Source organism: Bos javanicus, chromosome 18, assembly GCF_032452875.1.
Source record: "Bos javanicus breed banteng chromosome 18, ARS-OSU_banteng_1.0, whole genome shotgun sequence".
In the NCBI taxonomy this organism is placed as follows: domain Eukaryota; kingdom Metazoa; phylum Chordata; class Mammalia; order Artiodactyla; family Bovidae; genus Bos; species Bos javanicus.
The window spans coordinates 40,259,439-40,274,254 of NC_083885.1; the positions used below are offsets into that span (position 1 = coordinate 40,259,439).

Genomic DNA, 14,816 nt, shown 5'->3' on the forward strand with positions numbered 1-14,816 from the left:
CACAGTCTGCTTTTCCACCTGAATTCTCAGCCAGTCCTCACAGCCACATCCCTAATTTCTGTTCACTTTCAGGTACAAGTCCTCCTTGTTCCCAGGCAACATGGAGACACTGACAATCCTGAACAGCTCCCCAATGGTCGTGGAGGTGTACTTCTGTTTTCAGAATGACATCAAAGCAAACACCTACTTCCTGGAGCCCATCAACATGATTCTGAAACCCAATGAGAAGCAGGTACAGTCACGTGGAAACAAGTCTACCAGGGCAAGGCTTTCCTTTGAAGTCTGAGGCCTTGGCATCCTGGATATAAATGTTCTTTGTTTTGACTCTCGCATTAGATGCTAAATGTATGGGCCTACCCTACTGCAGTCGGTGTCTTTGAAGACAGCATTGTCTGCTGCATCAAGGAGAACCCCGAGCCAGCTGTCTTCAAGTTAAGCTGCCAGGGTGTCCGCCCAGAATTGGAGCTGGATCCCAGACAATTGCATTTTGACCGGCTCTTGCTGCACAGGTCAGAGTTCTAGATAATTCCAGGACTGGAATGAAATTTAAAGAACATTTAGTTCTAAAGCGACCGACTCATCCTGATCTGCTTGGGACCTGCCTGGTTTTAGTGTTGAAAATCCTCCATTCCGGGAGACTTCTGGTCCTGTGCAAATCAGGATGGGTGGTAACCCTCTGAGTTCACAGGTTGTCAGCTTGGGTTCAGTGAATGGACTGCAGGCTGTTTAAGGACTTCTCTAAGATCAACTGCCAAAGTGTGTGCATATTTGTGTTTTTTTCAGAAGGGCTAGCTTTTTTCAGATTTTCAGTCCATTACTCTAAAAGGTTAAGAATCTTGGCTCTAGAAATTTAGAGGACAAGCAGAAAACACTAGACCAGACCTAGAACTTACACAATCATTCATGGAAATTATATTATTCTAAATAGGGAATGTTTATTTCTGAGGCAGCTGGGTGAGTATATTGATTGATGTATCCTGCATTCCCTGATCATCACAGGTAAGCCCCGTTTCCTGCAATAAATAGTAATAAACTGGTATGAATTGAAATAACCAGAAGTGTTTTTTCTGACTTGCCATAATAAGTCAGAATTGTTTGAAATTGACAGAATTTCCTTTGGTCTCTGCAGAAAAGACTCTAAGGCAGTTCTTCTCCGCAACATCACACTCCTGCCCCTGGCCTGGAGGATCACCAGCCTGGAGCACCTGGGCGAAGACTTCACCGTGTCCACCATGCAGGGGATCATAGCCGCCAAGTCTGAGTATAGCCTTCAGGTGCAGTTCCAGCCCTCCAAACCTGTCAATGTCAAGAAGGCAATCCGGTTGGAGGTGAGGCTTCATATGTCTTCAGGTCACCAAGATGTGTACACATTGGGTTCACTGACACTCACACTACCAACTCACTGACACACCAAGGCAATTCTCCATGTTACATGCTCCCGTCTAATCTATGTTTGACAACCCACAACGCCCTGCTCTGCTTCTCTTCCCAGGTTATATTCCTTCAACATCCACACGAGGAAATGCCTTGCTTTTTGGTCACTCTGAAAAGCACTCTGGTGAACATTATTTGATTTCTGTATCTCTTAAATTGTCCTTATTTTCCCCAATTACAAAACTTAATCCCCCTCTCCTTCCCCTGCCATCCAGTAGAGTAGCAAAGGAAATAGGATGCTCTGGGTACTTGGTCTCTGTCAATAGAGAAGAACTATATAAATTCTGGATCTGACAACCCAAGTTCTTTGTCTTACCTTCCCCTCCTGCTGCCAGCCCTTCTTGTCCTCTCTGTCAGAGGCTGAGCATCACAAGAAAGAAGGTAAACTCAAGCAATCCAATTTGTTTCATGAAACGTTGGCAGAATGCTTGATGAAAGGAAAGATGGAAACTCTGAATTAAAACTTGAGTTTGGTGACAGCTACAGATTTCCCCCCTGGCCTCTTAATAAGACACCAGCCGTGGGGAGCTGGCCACTTAGCTTTCCAGCTTGGGGCTTCAGCAGAGAGGCAGGTGGTCTCCAGGCAGATTCAAGGAGCCACACCCACTGCCCAGTGGCTCTTCCCCTTGAAACACAGACCCTTTACTGCCCCGTTGTCAGTCTCAAGAGTCAACAATCAGATCCAGCTAAAGATTGACACCAGTTTAGATGTTCCTCAGGACAGTGAGGGAGGTGCCACCATCACGGATGACCACAGAGGGGACAGCAATCAGGAGAGGTACCGCCATCAGGGACAATAGAGGGTACAGAAGTCAGCTGGAGGCTAGGAGTCTTGCTTTTATTTATTTTTTTCAACTTTTCCAGCTTTAATAGTAGTGATGTCCTTTTTTTTTTTTTAATTTGAAATTTCCAAAAGAGAGACATTAAGCACTCATTTAATATGAAAAATCTGACACTTTTATCATAGGTTGAATCAGAAATAAAGAACAAAGCAGTTCAGATTTATAAAATGAGTTAAAGCAATTTAGAATATAAAAGATTTTCATTTCAACTGTCAGAAAAAATGCTCTTCAGGTTTATTTGACTTAAAAGTTCAAAGAAGACTTTCCTGCTGTGTTTACTTAACAACCCAAACTTCAGTAAGGTAGTGCCAGTGATACAGATTATTGAAACCCAGTGAGTAGACAAGATGGAAAATGCAGTCCCTCTTCCTCAACCTTTTATTGATTGCCTGCACCAGCCCTCCCTCAAAGGATGTTATAAAGAACACTCAGCCTACACAAATGCTCAGTAAACAAAAACTAAATACATTGCAAAAACGTTTCTTACCATAGCCCCTTCTAAATGATCCCCTCCTGCAGGTTCTTTAGTCTCCGACTCCCAAGAACCCTGCGGGTCTTGCCCTCACTAAAGAATGTCTCTTACCCTGACAGGTTTTGGACGCAGACAACCTCGTTGGTGTCGTTCAGATTGAAAACATCCTGATCTTCGCCGAGTCCTATGACGTTGCCTTAGACATCACCTTCCCCAAAGGTCTGTTGACCCCACCAAAGAAAGAGTGTTTAGAGGTCACATCTTTTAGGGCAGTGTGTTTCCTGTGTAGAGAAAGACCAGTGATTATTGGAGAGAAAGGTGGAATTGAGGTAAATAGCAGGCAAACTCAAGTGATGTTAGCAGTGTTACTACAAATATTAATCTCTCCAACTGGAGACAATAATGGGTGGTCAAATTTTAAAATTTGAAGAGTTCTTTTCTGAGCAGTCATCTGAGAGTGAGTTCTTATCTGCCTGTTTATGTTGCTTTTCTGTCACCACCCTAACAAATTACCACGAACTTTGTGGCTTAAAACAATACAGATCTATTATCTTACAGTTCTGTAGGTCAGCAGTCCAAAATGGCTCTCCCTTGGCTAAAATCAGAGTATTGCAGGGCTACTGTCCCTTCTGGAGCCTTTGGGAGACAACCCATTTCCTTGCTTTTTCCACCTTCTGGGAGGCACACACATCCCTCAGCTCGTGGTCCCCTTCCTCCCTCTTCAAAGCCAGCAATGTTGGGTCCAGTCCTTCTCACTCTGCCATCTCTCTGGTTCTCCCACTTCCGTCTCTCTCTTCTGCCTTTATGAACCATTGTGATTACTTGGGGTCCCTCCAGAGACTCCAGGAAATTCTCCCTTATTTTAAAGACAGATGATTGCCAATCTTGATTCCATCTAATACCTTAATTCCCCCCTTGCCACATAAACTGGCATATTTACAGGTTCTGGGTATTAGGACATGGGCATCTTTGATGGGGGAGGTGCCAGGCCTTATTCTGCCTACCACACTGCCCCAACACCCAGGTTAGGGCCCTCCTTTCTCTGATAGGTCTCCTACTCAGCACGACTCATAGAATGTTAGAGCTACATGTTTGCCTTGATGTCATTGGTCTTACATGCAGCATTATTTATAATAATGGAAGATTAGGAATACCCTAAGTGTCTATCTGTAATGGAATATTATTATTGTAGGAATAATATTGTAAATTATGAAATAGCCATATCATAGTATATTGTGCAGCCATTAATACCACATGGGGAGATTTTCGTTACATGGGGAAATGATTATGATGTAATACAAAGTATAACAATATGAATTTATGCATTATATCCCAACTCTTTACGTTATACACGTGATTCGAAAGATTTTTTTTTAAACACTGGGAGTTTTAGCTAATGAGAGACATGAAAGGCAGAAGAGCAGTCCTAAGGTGGAAGCTAGAGGGAGCCACCGGTTGAACTGAGTACAGGAGAAGTGTCTGTTGTTTGTTTGCTAAGACTCAATTCCAAGAAGTTTTTCTAGCCACAATGTTTTTAAAAAACAGATTCTCTGAAATTGTCACCATGGATTTTCCATGTGAACTTCAATAGGAAGTTCCCTTGCTCCTTGCTCCCATGTTCACTCACCCCTTCCCACCCTGGCCCCTGCCTTCTTCAGGAGCTGAAGGAGGCCTTGATTTGGGGATTGTGAAGGTCATGGACGAGGTGAAGCAGCCCCTGCAGCTGAAGAACCGTGGGAAATATGAGATCATGTTCAGGTAACCTAAAACTTATCCAGCATATGGTCGTCCACATCCTCTCATGGTGAGAGGAGTGTTGCCTGAGAGAGTTTTTTTAAAAAGTCGATGAAGGAAATTCTAAGAACCATCTCTGCTGTTAGCCTCTCTTAGCTTCAAATGAATGGAATCCCAGCTGCTCTGCAGGTTGAGCCACAGGGGCCTGGGCGTGGGGAAGAGCCTAGCAGGGAGGTTGGAGGAGGAGATACTGGGGTGGGGGGAGGTCTTAGGGGTTGAGAGAGAGACTGGAGATGGGGGCCCTGGCCTCAAGCCATCCTGCCCACCTTCCAGCTCCTGTCTGTTTCATAAGCTGATGGTCTATGTAAGATTTCACGTTAAGAAGGGATTGTCTGTTTTTCTTTCTTAATGTTAAGAACTATTATATTATAGATTCCAAATGACAGCCTGGTGGAAGACAACTCCAGCTTGTGCTCTTTAGATTAAAAATAAAACCTCTAAATAAAGAAGACTCCTCAAGGAGGAAGAAGTGGCTCTGGGGCAGGGAGGGAGGAGGTCCTCAGGCAGCACCAGCACCCACAACTGGTCGATGTTATGGAAGGTTGTCCTTTGCCCAGAAGAATTTGAAGTTGATAAAGGGACTTCCCCCGCCACACAGACTTAATAGGAACTCCGTATATTCATGAGTGTTTCTTTCAGTTCAAAGAATGCTGAAACTAGAGAGGTCCCACCTCAATAGTGCTGTTTCTTAGAACTAGAAAATGAAATAAGTTAATAAAAATAAATGCTAAACAAACCTAGAAGAAAGCCACAGTCACTTTGGAATTAGCACTAAATGGAATTTTGCGCATTGTGAGTTTTATTTTATAGATTATGAGAGGTGTTACCCCTGCTCTTTTAGGCTGCATGGAACAGTCTCCCTCAAGTTGGAGCAGGTGATCAGGGTTCACTGAAAGGATGTGCAGGGAGGTGAGGCAGCTGAGGCAGCATGCACGCTGCAGTGAGGGGCCAGATCTCCTGGAGTGAGCATGGGGACGACATGGGTCCCTATGGCAACTTCACGCATCTTGCCTCGGCTTAGGTTTCTTTCTCCAGCTCCAGTCCCCAAGCTTTTCTCTGTGGCCTCTCCTCTCACCTGCACTGGGCCAGGGCTGCGCTTCTGAATACCTCGGTTGCATGATTTCTGCCCCTGCCTTTCTGTCCTTTCTTAGATCCCCCAGCTTCTGCATCACTGTTCTGTCTATATCTACTGCATTCAGTCTTAGAGCAAGGAGGGAGACAGAGAGAGAGAGAAGGAGACAGAGAGGAAGGGAGAGGGAGAAACGAATTGATTTGGTCCTTATCCAATATCACATGTTCCTGTTAGAGCTCTTCTTCAAGGACATCTCTTAACCACGGGCTGGAGATGGCTATCTTTGCCTCAAGCCTCAGTGCCTGGCCTGGTCAATCCTGGCTAAGGAGTGGTCACGGAATACAGAGCACAGTGAACACTGCTGGCATAGTGGTTAAACAGGGCTGGGGATGTGGCAGGCACTTACCAGTCTAGAGTCTCATCTCTGGTGTCTTGAGCTCCTTAGATAATGACTAAAACTGACTTTTTCTTCTTGTCACTCAGCTTTTCTGTGGACTCCTTAGGGCTTTCTGCAACCAATATAAGTTCCATGATCACAGTCCAACCCAGGAAGGGCTCACTGACCATGACAGAAAAGCCCACAAATGTCCAGGTGCTCTTCCATGCAAAAAAGGAAGTAAAAATTGAGAACCAGCCAGTTTTGCGCTGTCAGGTAAGAGAGCTTGAAGGGATGACTCACACAGTGGCAGGTACCAAAATGAAGCTTATGTAGTCTAACCCATGCCCTAAGCAGGAAAGGCAGGGCTGACTTTGTGGCCACCAGAAGGGATTCACCAGGGCTTGGGGAATCACAGGCACAGATAGGTCAGGTGGGAGGTGTTCAGAGTCATCAGAAATTGAAGCTCCAGAGAAGAAATGTGTCCCCTGGTCTTTGGAAGAGACCAGACCAGAGACAGGGAGGCTGAGTTCAGTCATCAGTGCAAAAGAAAAGGGGGAAGTGAAAATGGGAGGCAGGGTTGGTGCGTGTTGACCCATAGCTGGTACACAGTAAGTTTCACGTTAGCATTTGCTTGTATTATCGATGCAGTTATATAAAGAGAATAAAGAATGTGGCTTCGTGTCAATGAAGAAAATAAGGAATGGAGTAGACAGCCATAGAAACTATGCTGGTAACTGTTATTCTGGTAGCTGACATCTTCCCAATCTGTCTTCCCTTTCTAGATTATTGAGCCTAATATCTCAGAAGGAGGTGAAATTATTGCCAGCATCCCGATTAAGTTTTCTGTGACTGCGGTGTTCTCCAAGTACAACATCAGCCCCTCCTCCATCATCAACTTTGGGGCTTTGATCTATGGCACTCGTAAAAGTGCCTTCTTCACCATAGAAAATCAAGGCATGATCGACTTCAAGTATGCCCTGTATAGGCTGACAGGGGACAGCCCCCTTCATCAGAAGAAAGTGTAAGACAAGTATTTACTTAGCTCAAAACATCCCCTGGTTAATTGGTGCTTTGTGTGTGTGTGTGTGTGTGTGTGTTTTAATTTTATTTTATTTTTAAACTTTACAATATTGTATTCGTTTTGCCAAACCTATTATTCTCCCATGAGCTTTCATATATTTTATCGAAACTCATCCACCCAGTCCCCCTTCGTGGGTGAGGTTACTAAGGTTTAGAAATGGCACATCCAAGATTATCAAATAATCACCAGTGAATCTCAGTTCTGAACCCACATCTCTGACTCCAAATTTCACATGCTTTTCAACTGCTGTCCAATATGCGATACATTTTAATTGAATGAATGTAAAGTCCTCTGCATGGGATTGTGTCTGTTGCCTCGGTGCTCTGAGTGTGCTACATTGCTTACCAGTAAGTCACTTCCTGTCTGTCATTCTGTAGAAATCAAGGGATGATTATAACAGCAAGCTAAATCAAAAGAAATCATGATGTTTCATGATGAGGGGGTGGCAAAGAGTACCCTAGAAAATTGGACTAGAGAAGGCCTGGTGAGGCCTCCACCTTCCTGGGACTATCTTTACCTTATCCCCATGAAGACAATTGCTATAACCAACTTAATAATTGTTCCAACAAAGAACTGTAATTATCACAAAGTGGTTGTCAGTCAAATAACCGAAACAGTTCATGTTTTTGAGTGCTTTTGGCTTTGATCTGATTGTCATATTCTTTTTTTTTTGACAAATTAGGGACTATTTTTGCCAATTCCCAGGCACTTTGTCTTGACTTTCTAATGAACTGACTTTGTCAATAGTCATTTAAGACTGACTTTCTAATTAATTTTTTAAATCACACAGCTTTACATTGTTTGTAATAATTTCATATTTTGGTGGATCTCCTCTTCCATTTTGGCAAACATTTACAATTATTATTTACTTGCAGTAATTTTAATGTCCTTATGAGTCATATGTAATGTGCATAATTTCTGCATACTTTTCTCACACTTGTTAAATGAGTTTGGCTGTTAATAAATAAGCTGACCATGCTCCCTGATGCCCTCTGGGCAAAGAAAGGCCCTTTCCTCCTTTCCAAGAAGAAGGGACCTTGCAAGCAAGCAGGTAGGTGGTATTTCATGATCGCCCCACCCTGAGAGTGCATTCCCACTTCTTTAATCAGAGCCACCCATGTCAGACATGCAAGATCCCGGGAAAGCGAGAGCTTCTACAAGACTGGACCTTCCAAAACAACCAAGTTCTCTGACTCTGTTCAGAAAGACATGAATGTCACAAGCCAGGTGAGCACCCTTTTCTTTGTTCAACAGAAACCCTGTAAGGCCTCCTGCAAACTAGTTCTTCCAACAGATAACTCCCTAGGATACCAGGATTTGAATTTTGAACACTCCTACTGTGGCAGGAACATTAACTAGTTATAATGAAATTATCCCTTTCATATTAAAATAAGGAATTATGACTTAATTTGGATATCCTCTTTTGCTTTAAAACCTTCATTGGCTCCTCATTCCTTTACAATTAGTGTCTACTCTTCATAAGTATTTTAATCACGAATCTTTTGCTGGACTTCGCTGGTGGTGCAGTGGATAAGAATCCCCCTGCCGATGCAGGGGACGAGGGTCCGAAGATTCCACAGGAAGATTCCACCTGCCGCAGAGCAATTAGGCCTGTGCGCCACAACTGCTGGGCTTGTGTGCTGCAACTACCAAGCCTGTGCACCCAGAGCCTGTACTCTGCAACTGGAGCAGCCGCTGCAACGAGAAAGCCGCACGCTGCAACAAAGAGTAGCCCCTGCTCCCTGCAACTTGAGAAAGCTCACACAAAGCAACGAAGACACAGCACAGCCAGAAATAATCATTTGTTGATGCAAAACAGAAGCCCATTCAGATCGACTTAAATAAAAGGAGATTTGAAGACTTTTACTTCTGGTACTATGAAGTAGATGATTTTTCCCTATTCTTACAAATGAGTACAACTAAAGCCATGAACATTATGTATAAAACAAACATAGAAGACTGAGAAACAGAGAAAAAAACATCACACCAGCTAAGGTTCTTGGGACCCAATAGACATCACAGTGATGAGTTCCCTGAGATTTCTTTTTACTTCATACTTCTCAGATTTGGTACTGAGGGAGCCAGCAATCCAGAAACATCAACAAGCACAGACCAAAAGCCTGCTCTCACTAGCCAAAGAACCAGGAGAAGGGTAGTCTAGCCAGACAGGAATGTTCAAATAAGAGCTGTAATGTTACAATCAAACATGACAGAGAAATCTGTGGTCCTACACCACATATTTCAAGAAAAGACCCACAAGGAACCTAGACTTCCCACTCAATTCAGGCTGTAATGAGGTCAAAGTGGTGTCCAAGAACACTCAGCAGAGAGCCAGACATTCATTACCCACCACCACCTCTGCCATTGTCAACAGATACACCAATTGGGAAGCCTTGACTTCCACTCCAACCATGTGGAAATGAGCTGCCCTTCCCCTCCCCACAGTGGACCTGCTACTCTGTGGAATCTGCAGAACAGTAATGAGACAATATTACCCTTCCCCCACCCCCGCCCCGAGGGTGATACTGGTCTAAGACTAGTGGGGAACGGGAACTCCCACCCTTGCCTGGCAGCAGTAAGAAGTCCAGTGTGGAATCTGGACTACTGTCCCCACCCAAGAGGTGTCAGAGAAAGCCAGCCCAAAGAGAAGGTTAGTAGGATCCAGAGTCTCATAATATAATATCCAAAATGTCCAGGTTTCCACTGAAAATCACTCAGCATATCAAGAACCTGGAAGATCTCAAACTAAGTGAAAATAGATAAGCAATAGATGCCAACACTGAGATGACCACAATGTTAGAGTTATATGACAAAGATGGTAAAGCAACCAACATAAAAATGCTTCAAAACACAATTACAATAGGGCAAAAAAGGAAGAAAACTCCTAAGACCCAGAGGAGTGCATGATAACATCCCATGCTTTGAGCAGATTCTGTGCCCCTTGCTTTGTTAACTGCTTCTTGCACATTCTTTCATTGAAGCCTCCGGTGGTCTCAGGGTAAAGGCTTTAGCTCCATTTTCTGGATAAAACTAAGATTCAGAGAAGTCACTTGACCAAGGTCCAACAGTTAATACCCAGGAGGGTTTGAAGGCTGAGATTCAAACCCAGGACTATCTGACTCAAAGGTCGATACTCTTAAGCCCTGCCCCTCTGCTCAGAGCTTCCCATCTGGATAAGTGTTATACTATGTGGGAGTTGGTGATGGACAGGGAGGCCTGGTGTGCTGCAATTCATGGGGTCGCAAAGAGTCAGACACGACTGAGCAACTGATCTCATCTCTGATGTGGAATATGTCTATTTCCTTAAAACCCCCACTTACCCTTGATTGTTCAGAAGGAATATGTATAGAAAGAAGCGCTGACAGAGCCTGTTCCTGAAGGACTGCCCCCCCACCACCACACCCAGGCCCTCCCTGCCTCCAGGAGCACAGCTGGAGCCCAGAGAGAGCTTATGGGGAGGGCCTCCCAACCCCGCCACCCAGTCCTTCTTGACACCATCTCATGGCTGGTAGAAGGGCTCAGACCTTGCCACTTACTCTGCCTCTGCCCCTCCTGCAGGCTCGCTTCACCCATGGGATGTTCACCGTGTACCCTGGGTTTGGTACCATCCCTTCCGGAGGGATGCAGGTCATCACTGTTGACTGTGTGGCTGACCCCGTGGGAAGATGTGAAGAGTTCATAGCAATTGATATCTCTGACCGAGATCCAAGAGACCAGCCTGCTGGAATCCCATACAGCCTGTTGGCTGAAGCCTGTCAGCCAGGTACTGAGCTCTCAGATGGGGCAGCATCCCTTAAAAGACCTTCCTCTGTAACAGACCCCTCCCCCTGCAGGCACCTAATAGACATTGCTAGGCTTCTTCCTTTGGGACCTTAGAACTTCCTGTGGTGTCTTCAGCCGTATTTTCCTTAAGACTTACAGGGCATGTGCTCACCTAGAAGAGGATGTGCAGCTTTAAACTCCAGGTCTTCCTGAGTTTGGTCCAGGATTCTCAGATGGACGGTGTTATCTGGGAATCGTGGTGTGATGGGGTGTGGCACAGCGTGACCCAGGAATACCGAATTCTGCTCATCTGAGATCTTGCTAGGTTCGAATGGCCAGGCCACTCCCTGTGCAAATGTGCACAGAGAACAATGGTTAGTGACAGAGCAAGTTTGGAGCAAGAGACAGCTCCTCTTGCTTTGGTTCTAGGTCCCCAGCAAACTTGCACCAAAGTGAGCTGAAAGCCTCCTCTTTCTTCAGCTCACCCCAGATCTCATCCTCCTTTCTATTGGAAGAAGAAGGTGGTTGGAGTCTGGAGACCAGCAAAAGCAGTCCAAAAAGGAAGAGAAGATAGAATTTGTCCCACCCCTCACACTCCTTTGTGTGAATCCCCCTGTCTCTCCTCTGTGATCGTCCTTTGTCAGAGTCTGAATCTCCAAGTTAGGGATTACAGAGAGTAGAAACCGGGCACTTAGGCTCCATCTCACAGTCTTCCCTCCACTCCCCAGCCTTTGTGACTGACAACAACGGCTTGATATTTGAGGAGCACCAGCTCTGTAGCAGCGCCAACCTGAACAGCATCCTGCAGACCATAGAGAGCGGGGGCTTGTATGTGGAGGATGAGAACAAGTTCATCTTCTGCAACGTCCTGGTGGGCCACCAGGCCAAGGCTCGGTTCAAGATCTGCAATGTGGGAAAGATCGCCTGTGACGTGAACCTCGTGGTTAAGCCCATCTCCAGCAAGGTAGGTAGCCCAGTCCACTTGATTGGACTGGTCCACTGTGGCCCTGGCCCACCGTGGTTGGCGTAAAGCCAGGGCGGGAGCTCTTGGAAACCCCTGCGGTGGAGCCTGCATCTCTCGTGGGAATTTTCTGGCTCTCAGCCTCCCTGGAAGTTGTGTGAGGGGACATACATTTGTCCCAGTGGATGTCTCTCTGGGTACCTTGTGATAAACGGGTTCACATGACAGAGCGGAGCACTCCTGCATCAGACACTCGCTGTGTCTACAGGACAGAGCATGTAGTGCCAGCTCTGGCACAAAGGAGGTTTGGGAGATGTCGCTCTATAAAGTGTAAGATGAGGTGAGCATTTATTGAGCTCCTGCTGTATTCTGAGCACTGCGCTGATGTTCGTTTATCGCATTTCACCCTCAGAAGTTTGTATTATCAGATTTTCTCCCCGTTTTATAGTTAGGAAAATTGAGACTCAAAAATGCTGCATTCTTCCCCTACATCCCAGAGCCTAGGGATATATAGCTTGGTTTAAAGCCAAGCTTCATCCGCTTAGTAGCAGAAGTGAAAATCGCTCAGTCATGTCTGACCCTTTGTGACCCCCTGGACTGTAGCCCACCAAGCTCCTCTGTCCATGGGATTCTCCAGGCAAGAATACTGGAGTGGGTTGCCATGCCCTTCTCCAGGGGATTTTCCTGGCCCAGGCATCGAACCCAGGTCTGCTGCATTGCAGGCAAATTCTTTACCATCTGAGTCAATACCACATAGAAAATAAGTGCCTATCTTGGGCTCTGCCAGACCAAAACTGCCTTCCCTCTCTGGGTTGGATCACACTGAGACACTGTTTCCTTGCCATGGAACAGAAAATTCAGGAGACCAAGAGAAAGGACTGAGTCAGTGGGTTTCACTCCCTGTTAATTTCCAATCAGTGTGCTGCAAACACTGCCGAGTGTCTCTCAGCCACATCAGTTCTCTAGCCAAAGGTAGAGTCTTGACCCGGGTGGTCCTTGTGCCCCAGAGTCACATAAGAGTAAGTTCTTACAGCTAACAGTGGTGGGGAGGTGACCTAGAGGATTGGCCTAGCCTAGAGCTGACAGTAGTGTGCATTCTTGGGGAACGGTCACTGCAGAGGGCCAGGGGTTGAGAGACTGTCATCACTTTCTGGCCTTCTTGGGACAGGAAAGGGCAGCTTTCTCCCTGTTCCACTGCTAAAAACATAAGAAACGAGCAAGCCTGACTTCTAAACAAAGATAGGTTTTTAACAGGGATTTGTAGACATTATGTTGTTGTCCTCCTCTGTTTTTTTCTTTTTTTACATGAAGCAAAATTTTAATTTCTGGCTCTTACAAGACCTTTTACAGTAACTCAAAAATAAAGGGATGGAACAAGTCTTATTCCAATCTACCCAACATAACTCATTAGTTACCCAGGCACCAGTTCCTCTGTATTTCTTCCACCCCTTTGGGAAAAGGGACTACAGAGAAGCCTAGCACCTCTTGAGCAGTTCCATTCATTCCATGAATCAATAGGCACTGATGTGCTTCACCTTCTAGCCCAGGCTTTAGAGCTTGCACCGTATTAACCTTTGTTGATGGGTGCATCCCTAGCTGAATCTGCCCTCACGTGGCCTCAGGGGCCCAGTGACCGAGGCCCACACTTTTCCAGACAAATGCATACTGTCATCCTTCCTTAATTTGCAGATTATCCTTTGGAAAGGGCAAAGAAATTATACTCTCAGCTTAAGAGCAAGAAGGAATAGTCAGTCTTGAATCCCACCTGCCTCCCATGAGAATAAAAAATCCTTTTGAGGTCATACCCACAGTCTTCCCCAAACATTGCTCCAAGACAGGAGCAGATAAAGTGCTGCAGGAGGTGGTTCTAACTAGCACTCTTAAAATTGCAAAGAGCAGAAGCCCACTCAGAATGGCCCCACCATAACAAGGTTTGCTTCAGTGAATCCGAGACCTCACACGAAGGATGGAACACAGCCTGTAGCCAGAGGCCTGAGAGACTGACTGGAGTTGTCACCTGAAATCAAACTTTCAGAAGATCATCTGCCAAAGGCCACGCGTCTCTCATACATGGTGTCTCCATTGCTCCTTTCTCTCGTCTGGCTTCTAGCCCAAGCCTCACATCAGTAACCACCAGAAGTCTCTGGCATTTTAAATTTATTTGTGTGTGTATATGTGTGTGTGTGTGTGTGTGTGTGTGTGTGTGTGTGTGAAAGAGAGAGAGAGAAAAGTGGGGGTGGGGTGGAGTGGATCTGCTATCCAAGATACAGTTTAGTTCATCTAATTGCAAAGACCACAAGTCTGGCCAAGTCCAGCCAATTAATGCTTAGTGTTGGGTCCCCAAGAACCCAGGCCACACCTTCCAGGAGCAGGATTGTCCAAGTAGTGGGACATGCCTGCACAGAGCTTAGAGGAGGGAAGTCACAGCAGGGCTAGTAGAGATGAGCAGCAAGCCCTGTGCAAACATCGAGTAGTATACCCACCGGTCCCTGCTCCCCTTCCCCTTTCTAGGTCTTTGCCCGCATCACGGACATCTTTGAAGTGGAACCCAACAAGATGTGTGTTGCTAGCCGCTCACATGCCTTTGCCACAGTGTCCTTCACCCCACAGACCATGCAGACCTACCAGTGCATCTTTGAGGCCACCTTGGATGGCTTGCCCAGGTACCAGCTACCCAGCTCCCCTCCTCCAGCAAGGCTGCAGGCCATGCTGTCTGTGGAATGTCCTTCCTGCCTTGCTAGGCTGACAGGCCTCTATCTTCCCGTTCCCTGCAGCACCCTGGCCAAGAACCGAAGCCTTGTGTTTGATATCGTTGGAGAGGGGAACCTCCCTCGGGTGACCGTTGTGCGGCCAGTTCTCTACAACCAGTATGGAAACCTCTTACTTCTCTTTAAGAGGCTTCTGCTTGGTCGTTCAGAGACACTGCCTCTTATCCTCAAGAACAGCGGTGCCATCCCCGCCAAGGTATTGCTGGAGGGTGAGCATGGGGTGAAAAGGGAGAGTCTTCTAGAAGCGAGAC

At 45.9% G+C, this 14,816-nt stretch overlaps 1 protein-coding gene across 1 annotated transcript in view; it reads left to right on the forward strand.

Annotated features, from left to right (window-relative positions):
- Window positions 1-14,816, forward strand: part of HYDIN (HYDIN axonemal central pair apparatus protein) — a 465,600-nt gene that overhangs the window by 409,868 nt on the left and 40,916 nt on the right. The window contains 12 exon segments of the mRNA XM_061387844.1: window positions 73-232; window positions 337-509; window positions 1,130-1,328; window positions 2,868-2,967; window positions 4,407-4,506; window positions 6,098-6,266; window positions 6,776-7,014; window positions 8,184-8,301; window positions 10,633-10,837; window positions 11,565-11,800; window positions 14,309-14,460; window positions 14,572-14,761. Coding sequence (XP_061243828.1) covers window positions 73-232; window positions 337-509; window positions 1,130-1,328; window positions 2,868-2,967; window positions 4,407-4,506; window positions 6,098-6,266; window positions 6,776-7,014; window positions 8,184-8,301; window positions 10,633-10,837; window positions 11,565-11,800; window positions 14,309-14,460; window positions 14,572-14,761 — 2,041 coding nt within the window.